The 21,888-nt window shown below is 46.2% G+C and overlaps 1 protein-coding gene across 3 annotated transcripts in view; it reads left to right on the top strand.

Annotated features, from left to right (window-relative positions):
* The window catches only part of GK5 (glycerol kinase 5), a 239,707-nt gene that overhangs the window by 205,440 nt on the left and 12,379 nt on the right, over positions 1–21,888 (top strand). For all 3 annotated transcript variants that reach the window (XM_086943711.1, XM_086943710.1, XM_086943709.1), the window contains 2 exons: positions 16,292–16,395; positions 17,266–17,325. In XM_086943711.1, the coding sequence (XP_086799837.1) occupies positions 16,292–16,395; positions 17,266–17,325 (164 nt within the window). The remainder of the gene's footprint in view (positions 1–16,291; positions 16,396–17,265; positions 17,326–21,888) is intronic.

Raw genomic sequence — 21,888 nt, 5'->3', positions numbered from 1 at the left:
CAGCTAGCATAGCGCTCGCTTAGCGCTTTTTTAACTTACCCTCTCCTGCATCCAGGGACCTCTCCCCTGCCACAGTCTTTCCCGCGCAGCCGAGCTTGACGCTGCAGCGGACACAGGACTCCCCGTTCGCCGCCTTCAGCGACCGCTCCACGGCCACGCCCACTTATTTGGCCACACCCCTTTTCGGCATTACGAACCATGTGCTTCCACCGTACGCGCAGCGGACGGGCGCAGCGGGCACGCCGTTTGCGCGCCGAAGGCGCGCCTAAGGCAAGCCCGTCTGCGCCCGTCTGCGCCCGTCCGCGACCGGCCGGGACCAGGGGCCACGGATCCTGCCCCTCTTGTGTCCTATACCTCCGCTCAACTATCCGCACTTATGGCCCCCATTCCTGCCTCTCCTTTGTTAGTCTCCCGTATTGCTTCACTTAGCCTTTCTGCGCCTCCTTGTTCAACTTCACCCCCCTCCTCCTCTCCCCCCACTCTTCCTCTGACGGTTCATCAGGTATCCTCTTCTCTCATACCGTCACCTCCTGTAGCTTCTGCTCTACTGCTAAACACCCGGGCAGCAGTTAAGCATCAAACTGAACTTTTCAACCTCCTTTCTTCAGACTGCCCCGATTATCTTTTTCTCACGGAGCCTTGGTTCTCTTCTGACTCACTCCCCGACCTTTTAGCTATTCTTCCTGACACACATTATGCCCTCCGAATGGACCGCCCGGCCGGTAAAACCGGCGGTGGAGTGGCAATGATTATACGATCTTCGCTGAAATTCCAGCTTCTTGATCACTCTCCAATATCCAACGTGGATTTCCTGGTCGCCCGGTCCACTAATCTTGTCGATCCCCTCACTTTTGTCCTTGTCTACCGGCCCCCTCTGTCCATGCCTCAATTTGTTCCCCTACTACAAGATATTTTGGCCACCTTGGCAGTGAATAACTCGGCAGTTGTTCTATTAGGAGACTTCAATTATTGGCCTGACGATCCTCGAGAAAGTCTAGCTTCTAAAGATTTTTCTGCAACTCTCCAGTCTCTAAACTTTATCCCTCACATTTTTTCACCCACTCACGTTAAGGGTCACACCCTGGACCAAATTTGGTCCCTGCGTCGCCCCCTCTCCGTTCTCTCTACCCTTCCCTGTCTCTGGTCGGATCACTTTTTAATTTCTTTTAATATTTCCTTTCCCTCTTCCACAAAAGCCCCTCTCCCCAAAAACCAGTCAGCCCGCTGCTGGAATCAGACAGATCTCTCTCTTCTCTCTTCCTCTCTGGCCTCCACTGTACCCGACATGACGGACCTCTCTCTGGAAGATCAAGCCGACGCTGTTCGTGCCTGGTTATCCTCCTCCTGTGACCTTGTCGCCCCTCTTAAAAACATCAAATCTGTGCGGCCCCATGAGGCCCACAGATGGTTCACGAGTGAACTCAAAGAGCTCAAACTCAATCTCAGGCGATCGGAGCGCCACTGGAGGCACAACTACTGTCCCCTTCTCCGCATTAAATATAAATCATTGCTTAACAGTTACAAAAAAGCCATTATTTCGGCGAAAACAGTATACTTTTCTGAAAAAGTTGCCCACTCCTCTAACAAATCCCGAGAGATCTTCTCACTTGTCAAACAACTCGCCACATCTGATCGCACTAACGCTAGTTTTGCCCCATCCCTTTCGTTCTGTCTTTCCCTCAACAATTACTTCATCGATAAAATTACCATTATATATATATATATATAAAATCTTTATTCGGTTTGTTCACAGTGGAAAAACCATAAAAGTACACAAAATAGCAAACACAGTAAAAATACACATGTTACATATATTTCTGATAAAATTCGTTTCATAGTTAAAAAGAGAAATATTAATCAAGAATGTGCAAAGTACCGCTTATTCTCACACTGGCAAGGTTTTTAGAGATTCGTTCTGTGTTTCATGATACACTTTAAGAAACTGCTAATAAAATAACAGACGTTTGGTGTTTCCAACATTTGCAGTCTTAAAAGGGCAGGTCTGCATTGTCGCAAGCCCCAGGATTTTAGTATCGGTAAAAGCCAGATCTTTCTGTGGGCTTGGTGGTATTTACAAAGCAAGATCACATGCAAATTCGACTGCATTGATATACCGTCACAAGGGCAAGGCGGGAGTATAGCCTCCCAACAGTTTTGTGACGGGAAGGTGACCATTCTAAAGAATATATTTAGCCTGAATCTTGTGATGAGCATTCTCTCGTAAGTTGGTATTTGGAGTTCTAAATACGGATGAATGACAAAGGCTACTTGGATCATGTTTGAATGGATCACTGCCGTTTTTGTCGAGTTGGATGCGAGTCTTAACGACTCCAAGTGGCATAATGCTTGGCGTTTAAGAACTTTTTTTGGAATGTCCGTTATTGATGTCGGGTCTGAATAGTACTTCTCAAGGCCTAAATCAGTAAGAAAGTTCCTAACATATAGGAGCCACTTTATTTTTGCAGAATTGTCCATATTCATAGAATCTGTGATGATGGCTTGAGTCAGAGCATTTTTGTTTGATTTCCAAATGCGGCGCCACAGCATCAGAGGTTCAATTTTAATTAAATCCTCTAGATATGGTATGGCTAATTCTAGGTGCATTGCGTAAATAGAGGTGCCTTTGGGGGTGGCTAGCAAGAATCTTAAGAAGGTGTTTTCCGCCCTCTGAATTGGGCTAACATCAGTATACCCCCAGACTCCTGCACCATATGTTGCTATTGCCTGGCATTTGGCGTTGTAAATCTTAAGGAGCTCTACTGGAGGCCTCTTGCCTAGTTTCTGGGAAAAGGTTATTAGTGCTGCAATTGATCTCCTAAATAAAAGTGCCCTTGTGCTCACTGCTTGCTTCCAACAGAGTTGGTCATCTATCATAACCCCCAAGTAGGGATAGTGTGGGGTAGATTCAAGCTTTTGATTATTGAGGACTATTGGATAGGTTCTTTTTCGGTGTCTGCCAACAGTCATTACGAACGTTTTTTTTACGTTCACTTTTAGATCTAAATTGCCCATGAAGGACGTGTATCTGTTCACTGCATTCTGAAGTTCTTTGGGTGTTCGCGCTAAGATGACGGCGTCATCCGCGTAGAGCAGGGCTGGGATCAGGCGGCGGTTTATGCGTGGGAGGTCCTGGGCCCCCCTCAACATCTCCTCCTCCAAGCCATTGGTGTAGAGTGAGAAGAGGAAGGGGGCCAGGACGCATCCCTGCCTGACCCCACGCCCTACGCTAAACGGGGACGTCAACTCACCATTGACGCCGAAGCGTACTCTGGCTGTGGCCCCAGTGTAAAGCTCTTTGAGAAAATCTAAAAGGGGTGGCTCTACTCCCAATTGAGCTAAGACCCTCCACAGCTTTCTGTGCGAGACGCAGTCGAAAGCTGCGGAGAGGTCAACAAAGACCATATATATCTTGGTAGGGATGGCCTGTGTATATTTCCCCATTATTAGGGTAAGGTTAAGGACCTGCTCTAGGGTACCAAAACCTTCTCGGAAACCGAATTGGATATCCGAAATTATGCCCCGGTCCTCAGTCCACTGCTGAAGGCGCTCAAGAATCACTCTCCCCACTACTTTCCCAAGAGAATCCAGCAGTGATATGGGCCGGTAGCATTTTACATCTTGTCGGTCCCCCTTTTTAAAAATGGGGACCATTACTGATTTTGTCCAAGATGTTAAGATTCCCTCACTTGCTGCTGCTGTACATACTCTAGTTAAGATGGGGGCCCAGAGATCTTGATTACTTTTGAAAAGGTCCACCGGGACCCCGTCGGGTCCTGGTGCCTTGCCTGTTTTACTACTCTGCAGAGCGTCTATAAGGTCTGAAATGTCAAAAGGGACCAGGATAGGGTAATTTACCTTGGGGAGAGGGGATTCTGTTGGATGGGTATTCTTAAAGATTTCCTCAAAGTGGGAGACCCAGGTGTTTTCGTCGATAGCGACTTCTATTTTTGGGGTATCTCTGTCTGTGAGGTATGGGGTTCTGACCGTGCGCCAGAAGAGCTCACTGTTTTGTGAAACTGCACCATGGTGGAGATCATCCCATAGCTTTTGCTTTAGTTGTGCAGTTCGCAGCTTTCTTTCCCTTGTGTATTGGCGCCTGAGCAGCTGGATCTGAGCCGCATCACGTGGATTATTTTTGAGAGCGGATTTCAGCTTTGATAGGGCCGCTGTGCAGTTATGATTAAACCACTTTGGTTTTGAGGGGCGGTTTATTTTAGGTTTTGTGGTGAGCAGGTCTTTTATAGCGTCTAATATTAGATTAAAATTTCTCAAGACTTCTTTATGGCTAGTTGTAAGATCCAGGCATTTCATTATGTTTGGGTAGGACTGCGTTACTAATTTTTTCATTATGTCAGATGGGTTAATTTTAGCCCATCTGATTGTTAATCCATTGCGTTTACCGACCTCTATCTTGTTCTGCCTGAGAGTGGTCGCCATCTCTGATTTATGTGAAAGGTTGGCAGGCATGGGCATAGTTAGTATTAAGGCTGCGTGGTCGCTAAAGGGGGTGACAATGACTTCAAAGTCTTTAAATGTCGACATTAGGGTTTGGGAGAGAAATATGAAGTCTACTGTTGTCTTATGTCCTCTACCCACATAGGTCGGTATGAATTCGTTTGGATCTGCTTTTACCTGATTGGCAATCTGGAGATCCAGATCTGATAGGGCAATGTTAATTATGTTTCCCAGTTTAGAGTGTGCGAGATGTGCTAGTGGAACATTAAAGTCGTCCACGATCCCACAACACAGTAAGTTGGGAGCTGTGCAAGGATGAAGATTGAAATCGCCTCCCCAAATTAAATGGGTTGCTTTATTTGCAGGGCTCTGATGGAGTACTTGTTTTAATTTATCGGTTATGGTAGTAAGGAGAGTTATAAAATTTTCTTCCGATAAATTATTATATATGTTGGTCAGGATGATAGTGTCTTTGTTGGGAAAGGTAAGTGATAGGATTTGATGATTGGCGTCCTGAGAAAGTGTGGCCACTTTATTAAGAGGTAGGGAATTTGAGATATAGATGGCTAACCCACCTTTTGGTCTGCCCATTGTACTGGTTAGGGCTGGAACATTATAGGTTTTATAGCCTTGTAGATGGAGTTCTTCTACGGACCATGTCTCCTGGAGACAAATTATTTGGCATGAGGCTAAAAACTTCTGCGCAGAGCCATCCTCGATTTTATTTCGGAGGCCCGCGATGTTCCAATAAGAGACTATGAGAAATGAAGGGTCATCGGTAGATTCTGCTTCTGGGGTTATCGTGTTCTTGTTACTGGTAAGTGAGGCGGTAATATTGGGCTGCAAAGGGGGAGATAATTGGGTGTCAGTGGGAGGAATTTCTATTAGTGGTCAGTCGACCATTTCTAGGCCGCTAAACCTATTGCTTAGTGGGATGTTTTGCCATGGGTCCCATCGTGTTTGCTCTCTATGTGGGGGCCAATGTGTATAAGGTCTTCTGTCGTCCCACCTTCCTCCCTGGCGGCGCTGTCTCACTGGGTGCCAGGAATAGTCTGGCTCGTATTGATTATGGGGGCCGTTATAAGTGGTGTTTGGAAAGTCATCCTGCCTGGGAAATGGAACGGACCAAGGGGGCTCCTGCTCCTGTGTATAACTGTCTATTTGCCTGAAGGGGTAGAAAAAGGGGAGGGACTTGATCTTGATTCCTCCATTTGGGGTGATGTCTTCCCAGGCACAGACATAATCCGCTATTCGAGGGTCCTCGAACGTGATTGTGATACAGTCCCCGGGAATGGTTTTTCGGGTATTGCCCACCCATGGTACCCTGGCTACGGATCTGATTCTACCGCGCCAAGAGGATGGAATTGGGCGGTTGGTCTGGAGCCAATGCTGAACTTTATTTTTCAGGGACCAGACCGGTTCTGGGGTAAGATCTGTTAGTTCTGGCACTCCAGCCATGACTGCCACATAGGGTGAGGCCTCTGGAGGGAAATCTGCTGAGAATCTTGGAGGACCAGGATTCCCCGCAGTGTTTCTCTTGGGCCTGCCCGCAGGTGTTTTTGGTGGTGCGGACGGGGGGGGGGGTAAGGTTTTTGTTGTTGCGTTATGCGTGGTTTTCCCTGAGGTTTTGTTGGCTGTGCTGCTCGGTGCCGTCGGAATTGCGGCAGTAGTAGCAGGCACAGTTGTCGCAGGCACAGCTGAGGGAGTCAAAACGGTGGTCTGTTGTGGGTTGCTAGTAGAGGTTTGAGCTGCTACAGTTTTTGTTGTTTTGATTGAATTTGAGGTGTTTTTATTGGTCAACAAATTTGGAGTAGTTATCCTGAGAGTCTTTTGTAGTGGATTGGGTAAAGGTGGATTGGCGATTGATGCATTGGAGCTTATTGGTTTTTTGCTATTGTTTTGTGGTGGTTTTTGAGGACATGGTGGTAGAAGTGACTGCTGATTTTTTAGAAGCTTGGAAATTTGCAATTCTAGGGTTGCTAACCGATGTTCTAAGGGTTGTAGCGCATGTTTGACTACGTTGGCTATGCTGGAGAGTGTTAGTTCCTGAGCCTCAACAGCGTTCAGATCCACCGGGGTTTGTTTTGTGGAGTAAGGGTCCAAAACTATCGGGGAGGATGGCTCCTTCTCTACCTGATGGACTGACGCTAGGATCTCGACATGTGTCGCCCTATCATCCTGGATTTGTGGGATACTTGATGTTGTTACCAAGTTTTCTGGGGTAGTTGGGTTTCTTGGTGCCCTTTTCTTACTGATTGCTCCCTCCCTCCTACCCCTTTCTAACCTTTTTTCTGACGAAGAGATTTCTGCAGGAGTTGTTGGAAGCAGTTCGGGGGTTTTTTCTAGGTCGAAGCTGAGTTGGGAGTCCGCTAGCTGAGATACCGACAGGTCCACTGTGTTTGGTAGGCTGCGTCTCTCTCTAGTTGGAACCAACTCTGCGTTTGGGACTCATAGCGCTGGGGATCTGGCTTCCGCCAGGATTCCTAATGAGGATCTTTTAGCAAATGCTAGATCTAGAGAGACCCTTTCTTCAATGAGTGTTATGCTTTCGTCTATGAGCGTGTTTGCCTTCGCTAGGAAGTCATCCATGGGACCAAGCAGTTTACCTGCAGCGCTGGGGGCTTTAGCTTTAGTTTTATTCCCTCTCGTAAGGACCATTGCTATTCTTTTTAGGTTGTGGGGATGAGGTAAGTCGTGAAAATATTGCTATTAAAAGCAGTGAATCGGATAATAATATTGGTGTCAAGGGGGGTGGCCCAGTCCAGTCTCTACCAGCCTCTAACGGCCTAGAACGGCCCGGTCTTTGCCCGGGTCTTCGCCCCGGGCTGCGACCCGCGGCGCGACCCGCGGCGCGTTAGAGACTGGCCAGATATGGAGGACGGAAGGAGGGCGTGGCCGCCGGGGGAAGAGGCGCCGGCTGCAAGGAGCGGTGGTTTCTGGGCCTCGCAGTCCCCCGGTGGGCTGTTCGTGGACACAACCAATGCACTGCTACCTGGGCGGGTCGCGCTGAGAGCGAGATGGTGAACTGCCGATTGCAGTGACGCTCCCACCAGCCGACCTCTGCTCCAGGGAGTGCGGTTCAAGATTTGGGCAGAAAAGCAGTTCCTCGTTTTTGGCACAAAGAGCAGGTCAGTGAGCGGCACCCGCGCAGCGGGTGTCGCGAAAGGTTATGAAGCAGCGTTCCAATCAGTGGGCGTGGCCGCCGGGGGAAGAGGCGCCGGCTGCAAGGAGCGGTGGTTTCTGGGCCTCGCAGTCCCCCGGTGGGCTGTTCGTGGACACAACCAATGCACTGCTACCTGGGCGGGTCGCGCTGAGAGCGAGATGGTGAACTGCCGATTGCAGTGACGCTCCCACCAGCCGACCTCTGCTCCAGGGAGTGCGGTTCAAGATTTGGGCAGAAAAGCAGTTCCTCGTTTTTGGCACAAAGAGCAGGTCAGTGAGCGGCACCCGCGCAGCGGGTGTCGCGAAAGGTTATGAAGCAGCGTTCCAATCAGTGGGCGTGGCCGCCGGGGGAAGAGGCGCCGGCTGCAAGGAGCGGTGGTTTCTGGGCCTCGCAGTCCCCCGGTGGGCTGTTCGTGGACACAACCAATGCACTGCTACCTGGGCGGGTCGCGCTGAGAGCGAGATGGTGAACTGCCGATTGCAGTGACGCTCTCACCAGCCGACCTCTGCTCCAGGGAGTGCGGTTCAAGATTTGGGCAGAAAAGCAGTTCCTCGTTTTTGGCACAAAGAGCAGGTCAGTGAGCGGCACCCGCGCAGCGGGTGTCGCGAAAGGTTATGAAGCAGCGTTCCAATCAGTGGGCGTGGCCGCCGGGGGAAGAGGCGCCGGCTGCAAGGAGCGGTGGTTTCTGGGCCTCGCAGTCCCCCGGTGGGCTGTTCGTGGACACAACCAATGCACTGCTACCTGGGCGGGTCGCGCTGAGAGCGAGATGGTGAACTGCCGATTGCAGTGACGCTCCCACCAGCCGACCTCTGCTCCAGGGAGTGCGGTTCAAGATTTGGGCAGAAAAGCAGTTCCTCGTTTTTGGCACAAAGAGCAGGTCAGTGAGCGGCACCCTTCTCAACCATTATCATTATCAAAGCTAACATCCCCGCAGTCTCACAAACCCAGGTCATCCCCCTTCTTCCCCCCCCGCCTCTTATATTAGATCACTTCCCCCCCCATTTCTGCTGTACAATTTTCCGCTCTGCTTGTCAAGGTTAAGTCAGGATCACCAGCTGATTGCGCGCCGGCTCGGATCCTTCAAACCCTTTTCTCTCACTCTCCTGGACCCCCCCTTACATTACTTAATTCATCCCTGGCTCTGGGATCTGTTCCTTCCTCCTTCAAAACTGCCACCGTCCTCCCTATAATAAAAAAACCTGGCCTGGACCCTTCCTCACCCTCCAACTTCAGACCCATTTCTCTCCTTCCCTATTTGGGAAAGATCGTGGAAAGCCATGTCACTTCCTGCCTGTCCTCACATATTGAGAAGTATGGTCTCCTGGCTTCCCACCAGGCGGGCTTCCGCCCGGGTCACTCTACCGAGACTGTTGTCACCGCTGTCTTGGACGAGCTTAAGGGTAAGGTCGACTCCAATCTCCCCCAGGCACTGGTGCTCCTCGATCTGTCGGCTGCGTTTGACACGGTTGACCATGCCATTCTTCTCGACCGTGTCAGCGCAGCCGGCATCAGGGGGGTAGCACTTTCCTGGTTGAAGTCCTTTCTCCAGGACAGGTCCCAGGCAGTCCAGCTCGCTGGTTTCTCTGCTCCCCCCTGCTCCCTTGCGTGTGGGGTCCCCCAAGGCTCCTCTCTTTCCCCCCTTCTCTTTAATCTTTACATCTACTCTCTTATTTTTTCCCTCCGCGAGCTGGGGGTCTCCGTGTACAACTACGCTGACGACCTCCAGCTCATCTTTGATCTTTCTACCCCTGATTCCTCTTCTTTTTTTAGTTCCACTTTAGTTTTTATTTCGGACTGGATGATCACGAATCACCTCAAACTAAATCCTGACAAGACGGAGCTTGTCCTCACTGGTGGTCCCTCTAATCCCTGGTCCCCTACTCATTGGCCCCTTTCTCTTGGTACCCCCCCTCTTCCAGTCCCCTCTGTTCGCACTTTAGGCATCAAGGTCAGCAGTGACCTTTCCATGCATTCCCAAGTTAGCTCTGTAATTTCATCTTGTTTTTTATCCCTCCGCCTCATTCGCAAAATTTCCCGTTTTTTTACCACTGAAGCCCTCAAATCCATCATTACAGCCCTCATCACCTCTCGTCTCGATTACGGGAACGCTCTTTACTCCGGCATCCCCGCCTTTGAAATGCGCCGGCTTCAGGCCATCCAAAACCAGGCCGCCCGGCTCGTTTTTCACCTCCCCAAATTCTCCCACGTCACGCCCGTCCTGAAGTCCCTTCACTGGCTTCCTGTACGCTTTCGCTCTTCTTTTAAATTAGCCTGCCTAGCCTTTTTAGCCTTCACCCATTCCGCCCCTCTCTTTATCGTTTCTTTGATCACTCCCTATACTCCCTCTCGCACTCTTCGGTCATCATCTCAACTCCTTCTTCAAGTCCCCCGCTACCGTAAAACCCGTATCGGTGGCACCCGTTTCTCGGTTCTGGCTCCTCAGTATTGGAATAGTCTTCCATTATCTATCCGCTCGATCCCCACTTACCCAGCTTTTCGAAAGGCATTAAAAACCTTTCTTTTTCTTCAGGCCTTCCCCGGTTAGTCCCTTCGGTTGCAGTGCAGAACCCGTCTTCCCTCCCTCAGCGCCAGGAAGCCGCTCGGCCACAGTGCGCTTTATTAAGTTCCTTTTTCATTTAATTTATTTCATTTCATTGGCTGATGGTCTTAGTTACGGCGAGTCGAGCTCGCTAGTGTATTGATTCCTAGTCCGTATATGCAGAAAAGAAAACTGAAAGCTGATCGTGGAGATAAGGCACGATTGCAATGATAAGAGAAAGAAGGAGTAGTAGGAGTACAAGTACCGCCCCTGTTCCAAAGAATTGCAGAGGTAATCAGATCCATCTAGAGACTAAATAATAATTAGAAAAACGGGAGCAATGAGGTCCAAAGACTGATTACCTGTAGAAGCTCCACAGTATACTGGGTAATCTTTCAGTGAGCTTCATTTGAAGTGTCTGATACCTGTATCAATTTAAATATAAGAGAGGGTCATCTGGCAGTGATAATACAGTGTGTAGACAGGAGTAAGAGGTGTTATACCCAGAGAGCGTGATGCATCACTAATGATCATACCGGAAAAAAGTGTGCACATGGTTGCCACAGCGTATACAGTAATCACCGGACAATCTTCGCCCCATGGTACAGGAGATGCCCACATTTCTGAAAGATACTACAGACGTTTTGCGTCTATTACATGAAATTGATTTTGATACCACCACTGACCTTCTTGTTTCATTCGACGTCGAGTCGTTATATACATCTATACCACAGGATGAAACTTTAGAGGTAATCTGTTCTCTACTACAGATGAGAGACCTTGAGAGCATCACTCCAGTTCATTTTATTATGGTCTGCGCGACCCTAGCAATGAAACACAATTTTTTCAGGTTTGAGGATACTGTGTACCTACAGACGTCAGGTACCAGTATGGAGAGCATTTATGCTCCCAGTCTAGCTAACCTCTACGTTCATTCCTTTGAACAGGAACATATCCTCACCACCTCAAACCCTTTCCTTAGCTCCATCAAGCTATGGAAGAGGTATATCGATGACGTCTTGGTGGTGTGGCGTGGGTCTAACGAGAGATGTCTAGAATTCCTAAACTGGCTAAACAACAGGAACGCTTTTCTCCGCTTCACAGTGGAAGTGGGCAGAAACAAACTTGCCTTCCTGGACCTGATGATTGTTGCAAACCCAGATGGCCTTCAGTCAGAACTCTACAGGAAACCTATGGTGATGATTTCTCTGCTTTGCTTGGACAGTCACCACCCCAAATTGCTAAGGGAGAATTTGCCATATGGGCAGTTCCTCAGAATTCAGAGGAATTGCGCCAATGAGATGGCATTCAAGACACACTCTGCAGCACTACTTGACCAATTATGTTCACGCAAGTATACACCTAGACTGGTTCAGCGCTCGTTAAAACGCGCCAAGAATAACAACCGTCTTGCTCTGTTGGAACCATCTACACCTGAACCTCAGCTGGAGAGACTTACATTTGTCAATACTTTTGGAACACTTTCGAATAAGATACAGAAAGTGGTTAGAAAACACTGGCCCATTTTCAACTCTGGACGTGAATCAATCCAGACCCCCCTCTTTTTATTCAAGAGAGGGCCCAACCTCAGAGACCAGATCATCCGCACTAGACCACGCAATGAGAGGCCTAGGGCTCTAGGCACCTTGTGGGATCTACCTCCTGTGACGGGCCACCACCCCTGCGGCTCATGCCAAGCTTGCCCTCAAACCAAAAAATCAGTTGAGATAGATGTAGGAACAAACTGACCCTGGATTCAGACCAAATTTACAACTTTCAATAGTGACAAATTAATCTATCTCATCACTTGTCCCTGTGGGCTTAAATATGTTGGGATGACGACCCAAAAAATTAGGGTTAGGATATCCAAACATAAAAGCACTATAAGGTGCAGAAGACAGGCCACCAAACTGACCAATCACTTCCTAGAGGCACGACATCCCTCAACGGCCTTTCAATGGACAGTCCTCTAAGAACTCTTCATCCCGGCTCATGTTACAGACGTGACCAAATACCTCTTATTGAAGGAACAGAAATGTGTCTTCAAATTGGGCACAAATCAGATGGGGTTGAACGATGAAATACCATGGTCTGCCCCTATAATGTTATCGGAACCAGCATGGCTCTATGTGTGCCTCAGTCAAAACTGACATACCTGGGTGTGTCCGGTGATTACTGTATACGCTGTGGCAACCATGTGCACACTTTTTTCCGGTATGATCATCAGTGATGCATCACGCTCTCTGGGTATAACACCTCTTACTCCTGTCTACATGGGGCACTGTATTATCGCTGCCAGATGACCCTCTCTTATATTTAAATTGATACAGGTATCAGAGGCTTCAAATGAAGCTCACTGAAAGATTACCCAGTATACTGTGGAGCTTCTACAGGTAATCAGTCTTTGGACCTCATTGCTCCCGTTTTTCTAATTATTATTTAGTCTCTAGATGGGTCTGATTACCTTTGCAATTCTTTCGAACAGGGGTGGTACTTGTACTTTTACTACTCCTTCTTTCTCTTATCACGATTGTGCCTTATCTCCACGATCAGCTTTCAGTTTTCTTTTCCGCATATACGGACTAGGAATCAATACACTAGCGAGCTCGACTCGCCGTAACTAAGACCATCAGCCAATGAGAAGTTAAAACAGTACTATCCAATAGGGCATGCCCTGACGTACCCTCGTGACCACTGCCGCCAATGGCACAACAGCTCTTAAATCTCAGCGTGGTCCCGGTACCTTCCCAGTTGGCTTGGATGCCGGCAGAGAAGTACCGACGGACAGGTAAGCACGCCGCCATGACCACTCTAACTCGTGTACAGGCGCTTGTATACCCGCTGGGGGCATGTCTTTATACGCCGTAATCAGTGCTTCGTGTCCTCATTCCTTCGGACATGAGCCTGTCAAGGCATGTTTTCCTGTGCGCCTCTCGCACGCGTGGGCAGTGTTTGACTGCATGAGATAGAGCGTTATTCAGCACGCCACTCTTTCCCACTTTACATTCAGCACAGTTGAGATGGTGACAACTATGTGCTGTGTCATTTCGCTACTTTTTGTTACCCTTTTGCACTAAGTGTTTATTTGTTTGGAATGAAGGGAGCATGTTGACATATCCTTGTTTGCTTGCCCCCTTTTTTCAGAGCGTTGCTTCACTCACTTCCTGAGCCGCAGCCAGGTGGGGTGAGGTCTCTACATCTTAAGACACTGGTAAGATGTAGTTCTCCCTTTTGGAATATAATTTTATATCCAAAATGATGATAATAGTACACTCTCCTAGCGAGTTTGGTTATATACTTTTTAGATTCAGAATGTACATGTTTATTTTCACCGACGTTCATAGTTGCCTACATGCTGTGATAATTCACCTACATTTTCATTTGATATCTCTCCTCTCTTGTTTTTAGTGACATACACAGTCTATGAGACAGGACATGGAGTGGACACCTAGGGAACCAGGTGATCTCTAAGCTTGTCTTACTGTGATTTCTCAATAATTATGGAATCACACTTTATTTTCTTCTTTTTCACATTATGCAGTAGCATTAGTCATATAGGTCCTGAAGAAAGCAAGGACTCAGTTGTCCACGAGATTTGCTGAAACATGTTGACCTCTCATCACACCTAGGCAGCTATCTTAATAAACTGCCTTTGACTTTTTTAACATTGGAAGAGTGAGTAGCACCAGAATAAACCTTTTCAGTACTCCCTCACCCAATTTTAACACACAATTTTTTCCACACTTTTATTATTTTTTGCACTGCTACATCAGTCACTCTGTTTCATGCATGAACTCTAGTACAGAGTAACGAGACCATACTGAGACCTGTCTGAGTAGGTGAGGGCTTTTATCATCTTGTCCCCATCTGCGGCAGGCAGGGGTTCCATCATTTGGTCAATAAGGAATCCCAAATGATGAAGGGCGGTTCCGTGTGGTGACTGATGGGTATCCTTTACCGACCATTATGGAGGTCTGGGAATCAACCTTGAGGTATAGGATAAATATAGTGTTTATGTTTGGTGTCCTTATCACTTTAGGCATATTTTTTGTAGACCCTTTGATACCTGTGTGTAGTAAAGTGTTATGAGGGAACGTGTCAAAGCCTGGTCTCTAAACTCCCTTGGACCCCAACCCCATCGTATTGTTTTTATTCTGCCTCAGCACATTCAAAAAGGGTTTCACACTAGTCTTTTTTCCCCTCAGATAAGCTGGGACCAGGGCAGGGAGGCAGGAAATTCCATACACCTTTCTAAGGGGAGGTCTGTAGGAGCTTCTCCCGCTTCAAAATGTGCATAAATGGATATAAATAATGGACCCTCAAACCCAACTATTCAAATCGCTTCTGGACCTGTGAACTCTGCCTGGAAAAAGGACTACCCGCTGTGAAGTATGCCTTGCTGACCTGCTTGCTACCTAAATACTGCTTTGCTGCCCACGGCCTGATGTTACGGCACCAGGTTTCTTCTGCTGCTGTGAGCTGCCCTGCTGAACCCAAACTGCTTATGGGGACCTAGAACTCCAGGAAACCTCCAGGTCAGGTAGCTGGCTCCCTGTTCAAAGCCACAGAGATATAACAGGCTCCTACGACATTGACACATCTCCACGCATCTAGACGCAGTGTGACACAGCCCGACATCAACTCTGGCCCAGTGCAATGCAGCTCTTCCGCGACAAATCTCAGCACAAGTCTTCACAAGCACCGGTGGCTTCTTTGACGCCAATGCAGCCAGATGTCAACACAGGTCCAGAGCGACACATCTTGTCTCCTGTGCCAGAGCATAACAGCCCAAGTCACAGTCAGCCCCACCAGCTTACTCACCGATGACGCAGGACCTTGCATCGCAGCTCTTCGTCGATGGTCATCGACTCCAACGCTGTGCGACCCCTCTTGACGCTGGCCTTTGCATCGGAGCTCCTAGTCAATGGCTCCTCGACGCCGGCCTGTGCATCTCGACGCAAGCCCTTCATATCGAGATGCCCAGGCCGCAAGGTACTTTGTTGGCAAATTTAATTCAGCCCTGTATCTAGCCCACACTCCATTGTGGTTGGCCTAAATGTGTGATTTGGACCCGGTCTGTCGTGACCAGTTAACAGCGAAGGGCAGTTTTTGCTTCTTAGCGCTTGATTTTCACAACACCTTTAAAATTTCATAGTTCCAGTTCTAGTTATTGTTTTTTTGTCATTTTGGTTTCAAATAATTGATTAATATTGATATTTGTATTCTTTTTTCTAAATTGGGATTTTTCTTGTGTTGTTTGTTTTCACTTTACTATTTAGTGCTGCATAAATACTTTATACATTATTGCCTCCAAGTTTAGCCTGACTACTTTTGTGCCAGGCTACCAGTGAGTTAAGCACAGGTTAATTTTCGGGTTGCCTGCGTTTCACCATGGTAAGAAATATGGTTGCTGTTCAAATAGCTTCCCCCTAACCATTAAACCTAGTTTCCTACAAGAAAATAAAATGTACATGAGCTAACTCAGTCATGAGTTAGCACATTAATGTGCACTATATATACACAAGAGCTGCCACCAAGCAAGATTTTCTTGATATTTACTTGAAGTACATTTGCATACAATTAATCTAAATGGGAATCATTTACATAGTCTGCACTTATTCTGAAATATTGCATGATCTGGCCATCCTGCATGCCTTTTTCAAAAGTGCCTTGAGTTCAGTCAATGTCTGTGTTACGATTGTGGAAATCTTCTAGAGACTGCCGCATCCTGATTATGCACAAACTCCCTTTTGGTTTACCTCATTTTAATATGATTTTATGACTTGTATTCTCACTCTTAGCCTACATAGGAAAGTGGAGATTGATTTGGAGTCGTTCTAGTGAGAGCAGAGAGAATTAAAGATGTAAACTTTTAGAGTATATTCTAGAGTATATTCACATTCAGTCTGTAAGTTCAGTATTGTCACATTGAGATGTTCTAAACTGATCGCATTACATTGCTTATATACTCTCTCAATTTTCTTCCTCTCAATACGCGGCATCTTTTTGGTTATATGTAAGTGTTTATTTTTATGTTTTCTTTTTTATTACTGTATTACTCCTTCAGTTCCTTTCAAGTCTTCCACCACATCGGTGATAGTTCTGTGCTTCTTACTGTCAAGTATGTATTCTAGGCTCCAGTGAACGATCCTTGTGCGTGCGCCTCTTTCATGGGCCTGAAGCCTTCCACCACCAAGCACCATCTTGTTCGAGCCATACTGGAATCTATAGCCTTCAGGTATTCATCTATTTATTTTAGAACTTGTATAGCGTCGGCCTCCCCACATAGATAGCTCAGCACTTAAACTATAAAACATTGAACACAGCAGTCAAAAGGCGAAGTTCTCCTGCAATGAGTGGGAAATAGAAGAGGGGTACGACTTAGGGAGTAGAATAATTGCAGATGCTTCTTGAAGGAGAGGAGGGGTAAGAGTTAGGGAGTAGAATAATGGAAGATGCTTCTGGAAGGAGAGGTGGAGTAAGGGTTTGGGAGTAGAATAATGGAAGATGCTTCTTGAAGGAGAGATGGGGTAATAGTTAGGGAGTAGACTATTGGAAGATGCTTCTTGAAGGAGAGGAGGGGTAAGAGTTAGGGAGTAGAATAATGGAAGATGCTTCTTGAAGGAGAGAAGGGGTAGTAGTTAGAAGTAGACTATTGGAAGATGCTTCTTGAAGAAAAGGAGGGGTAAGAGTTAGGGAGTAGAATAATTGAAGATGCATCTTGAAAGCTCATGGACATCAGTGAGCTAGGGAGATATTGATCTTTTTCAGGAGGTTGGTCCACGCTCTTGCAGCACAGCTTCTGGAGGTACCCACCTTATCTATGTTGTCTGTTGTCTCTGCACTTAAGCTCGTCTGCATTTTATTTGGACCTAGCCTTATATTCAGGGACACCTAACTTCATTCTGCTCCATCATCGTGTGACTAAGAACATATTGCACAAGTCGTTTGCATTCACGATGGCGCCAGTACCCTTTAAACGCAGCGAGTCATTTAGTATTACAGCCAGCAGTGATAACATCTTAGAGAATTCTCAGTATGGTGTTTTTTCCAACAGTAGTCTAGTATTCGGTACCTTCTAAAATGCTTGTTTTTTTCTCGATTTTAGAAATAAGCAATTGTTTGATACAATGTTGAGGGAGACAGCGATTCCAATTACGGACATCAGGCAAGTGTGTTAAATTCCACAGTATATTTTATAAGCTCTGCATACATAATGCATTTTTTTATTTCATTTTCCCATTTAAGTTCACCATATGATTGACCAATATCGATTACTGCATACGCTATTTAACTTTTGACTTCGAATTTTTGCTTAAACCAGAATTCATCCAGTCTCTTTTCAACGGAAACATTCAGATCCCAGTGGAATTACTGAAAAAAGCAAGATGGAAGAATGTCCTTTATGAGCGGTTGCTACTTTTTGAGTTACAATAATATAAATGTTTTGAAATAGAGTGTGAAGGCAAAAGGGCAACAGGTTTGTTTCAGATTGGGGGGCAGGAGTATTAAAGCGCAGAAGGAATAAGAAGGCCATGTTGTGTAAATTATAAAGCTTTAGTACTGCTACTTTCTATAGTTCACGAAACTATGGTGCTCACTGGCATCCATGTGTTCTTGTAATCGATTACCACAGTTGTAATTCTCACACAATATTTCATGATGATCAGACATTCAAGATTTAAGGTTAACATGCATTTTGTTACGTGTTTTTGAAGCGGTTCTGTTGTAGTAGCTAGTATGCCCCAAAAATATACTGGTTCTTACTTCGGATCTTTGTATACTGATTTGAATAACAATGAAACTGTAAAAGCTTTTTCCACCATCTGCTAAGGTGGTATTACCAAGAGTCTCAGACATAGTAGTTTGAGTCACAGATTGTCTCAAAAAATAGAATGTCTTTTCCATTCTAGCTTTGTGTTCCCTGCACTGTTATGATTTTGTGAGCCTCAGACACCGGGAACTACCATTAACGATTCACTCAAGTAGGCTGCCAGGATAGCTACTTAATGTAGTGTCAAGAACATTCTAATACCACCTGGCCCTCCAAGCGGATGCGACAAGAACATCACTTTATTTATAAACCATTATCTGATTAGTGTGCCAACATTTGAGGCAATTGGGTGTTTATTGATCAGCTTTACTACTAACTGCGCAAGGTAAAGTAAACCGAAATTCAATCAGGGGAAATATTATGTTGTCCAAATAAAGACATTTGAAAGAAGATATTAGGTTGAATAATCATTGGGTCAGATTCACAGAACTAACTTAAGACAAAATCCTAAACTTACTACTATTTTGGTATTCACAGAATGCACTTACTCATTTTGGTATTCACAGAAGGCACCTACTCATTTCGGTATTCACAGAAGTTAGGACTCCTAACTTTAGTACTCCTAAACTGAGAAAAATCCTAACTTTAAGACTTTCGGTATTCACAGAAGGCATTTAGGAGTCCTAAAGTTAGGACTCCTAACTTCTGTGAAAACCGAAATGAGTAAGTGCCTTCTGTGACTACCAAAATGGTAGTAAGTTTAGGATTTTGTCTTAAGTTAGTTCTGTGTATCGGGCCCATTGAGTCTAATCCCAGTCAAATACATGGATGTTTTGGTCAATCATTTCTATTACCAAGTATTGCCAGTCATAGTTCATATTTTAGAATATAAAGTTTACAAATTATGAATTCATGCATGCAGTACGTTGATGGAGATTTTTAAATCATTATAACTCTTAGCTTGGTCCTGTGATATTTTCAGGTTCTGTTGTGATCTCCCAGTACCTAGAGACAGTACCGGAAGTTGCTTCTTACGTGTCCAAAAACAAGTGCTGAGCAGGCCTGGTACTCTGATGTGCGTCTTTCTGTATTGCTGATCTGGCTCCTCTGTTGTACAGAATTCTGCCTACCAGTGTCAACTAAAAGCTTTGAAGCTCTTAGACTGCTTCTCCTGCCTGTGGCTTTAGCACCATGAGTTTTCTCTCCTTCTCTCAGGATCCTCCTTTGTTTTCGCTCTGTTACTCTTTTCATTAGCCCATGCCTTAGCAGTCCAGATTCAAGTCATGTTTGACATTTAGATGGATTTTTATGGCAGTCAACACAAATCACTTGCTTAAGGAACCACTATATATGTAACCCTGTTGAGGTTCTATATCAAGACCTCAGTGGCAGTGGCAAAATCATATAGACTGCAGTCTTATACACCCCAATAACATTGGCAACACTAGCTCCTGAGGGAACCTTGCCAATGGTCTCTTGGGCATTAAATCTCCCATCTGTAAGCATCCCGATCTACCGAGAACCCCCATTTAAGACACATAAGGTGACTTGTAAAAAGTGATAGTTCTCTACGTATTGGCATTGAAGAGTTTGCAACTAAACCTTCCACTGATGCCAGTAAATATATGACTAAGTCTTTCATTCATCCCTCATAGAGTCCCCTACTCTGCTTCAGATTGTCAGTGGGAGATGGGAAGAGCTCCCAGGTGTTTTCTGTGAACCAGGAACCATCTGTGGTGCTGGAGTATTAAGTATATTTCTTTAAAATAAACCTCTCGTCCACTAAGCCCATGATGAAATGAGAAACGGATAATCAGTGTCTTCATGCTGACTGACGTTCGGTATTAATTTCTTTGACTTTGATCATTGCTTTTTTAGTTATTGATATCCTCATGCATGGGCCTTAGAGAGTTGACATTCTTATCCCCACTTAGGAACCCCCTGAATATAGACAGCTTAAACTATCAGGTTGCAGTAGTTGTTAAGGTTTTTATAGCTTTAAACAACTGGCCTGTTCTCCTAGTGTTGCTCTGCTTATTCTACAGTTCCCAGCAGGGGACTTGTCTTAGTTTATTCCATTTCCCCATTGGAAATAGAATGCATTGAACTGGGTTTCCCTTCTGCCCGCTCCTTCACCACTGCTGGCACTGCAGGCCAATATATAGTCTTCTGATCTCTACTCTGGTTGGCTCACTGGCTGATGATGGTATCTGAAGCCATTGTCTGAGTGGTCATTAATACTTCAAACCATGGCGGAAGCTGCCATCACCTCGACTACTTGAGCTTTTATCCCCTAAAAGGAACCTACTCTTACAGCTTTTGGCCGAAACTCTTACTTCAGAACATGTACCAGTACAATCATTTTTCCTTTGCCATCTAATGCTTTGCTCCATACAAGGCAGCATAGTAGTAAACATGTGTGCAGGTTTCTTCTTTACTGGTGTGCAGTGTAGGCAATAGTACACTTCCTAGCAATGATTGTAAAACATCAAATTTTTTGAAGTTCTTATGCATCTAAAAATCTTCAGTCTATCAACATTAACTAACATCATATTAAATCTATCACAGCAGGCAGCAGCCTGAGGAGTAAATAACTTTAATCAGGTGATCTTGGAGACCAACTCACCAACGTCACGTTCTTCTACCGATCACTTTAGAATCATAACGATGCAGTTGGATAACACCACACATTATTTTATATCAAGAGCCTGCGCGACGCCTACTTCGGTGGTGACTGGCCATGGATCCGTGGGATGAGTCTTGCTGCTTTGCTTTTCTTGAGTGATCCTCAGATGCCCACATCTTGCCCTTCAATAATGAGAGCAGCATTTGCCAACATTTCATCGAACTTCAAGTAAAGTGGTATTCTCCATACTAATTTCTCTCCATGAACTAGCCCAATCATCTAACATTGCCGTCCTGGATGCACCAGGTTTATTGCTCAAAAACAGATACTTTTGTCGACTTGTGGTGAAGCGATCCCAAATGCATTTTCCATTTCCCTCTCATCCTCAGGCTGATCTTAAATGTTTATTTTTCTCAAAACAGATCCTTGATATTCATAGGATAGACATTTCTGATGCCCATCAAAACTGCTATTTTGAATGAGAGGAGCTACGTCAGCAAACAAGATGGCCACGTAAGCTCCCGGCTCCGCCGACCTCCGACTCCTGCCAGAAGATCCTGTTATTTATCCAGTTTTTGCGCCCTGCCTCCGTGTGTATGAACCGGACTGGAGCTTAACGGTGCAATCCTGAGATTTCTACCAGTTTGGTAGACAAAGATAAGTCGTGTGGCAGTTTGCGGCCTAGACCAGCCTGGAAGCTGGGGTCTCGAGTACTGGCCCAGACGGGTTTCAGTTGAACAACATCAGCTGTAGTTGTGTGACCGGGTCCGGTCTACCGAGGTGAAAAAAATTTCTTGGACCGAAGTTGACGATGGTTGGCTGAATTGGTGAATATCGAAGGAGGGGTGACGACGCACAATTGGAGCGGTGGACGGGGGTCCCTGGCCTGGTGGCCCGGTTAGGGCCCCGCCAGTGTTCTCTGGGTTGGGATCTCCGCCTGCGGTGGCAGAGTTCGGATTGTTATTTTCACCAACGATAAGTCCCCCTCTGAAGTCGTCCGTTCCGCATCCACCTATTCTCCCCGGGGAGACCGGGCTCTCTGGGGACGCGAATATGACCGAAACTGAGCGAGATGTTGTGGAGCGGACTGAGAGTGACCCGTCACTATGAACTGTGTTGGCAGCCATAGGTTCACTTCATGTTTGCATTGAAGCCCACATCCATAAAATGATAGTGTTTTTGTCTGGAACTGGACGGATGGGACCGGACCCTGGTCCACTACAAGAAAGGAAACGACTCGAGATACCCAAGATGGCCACTTCGATGGAGGAAGCAGACCCCGTACTATGGGAGGCGTTGGAGCCTCTGACCAGTGTTTTGGGTGCTGAGAG

The sequence above is a fragment of the Lissotriton vulgaris genome, chromosome 11 (genome assembly GCF_964263255.1).
Source record: "Lissotriton vulgaris chromosome 11, aLisVul1.2, whole genome shotgun sequence".
NCBI classification, from domain to species: domain Eukaryota; kingdom Metazoa; phylum Chordata; class Amphibia; order Caudata; family Salamandridae; genus Lissotriton; species Lissotriton vulgaris.
This window is presented reverse-complemented; position numbering and strand designations above follow the sequence as displayed.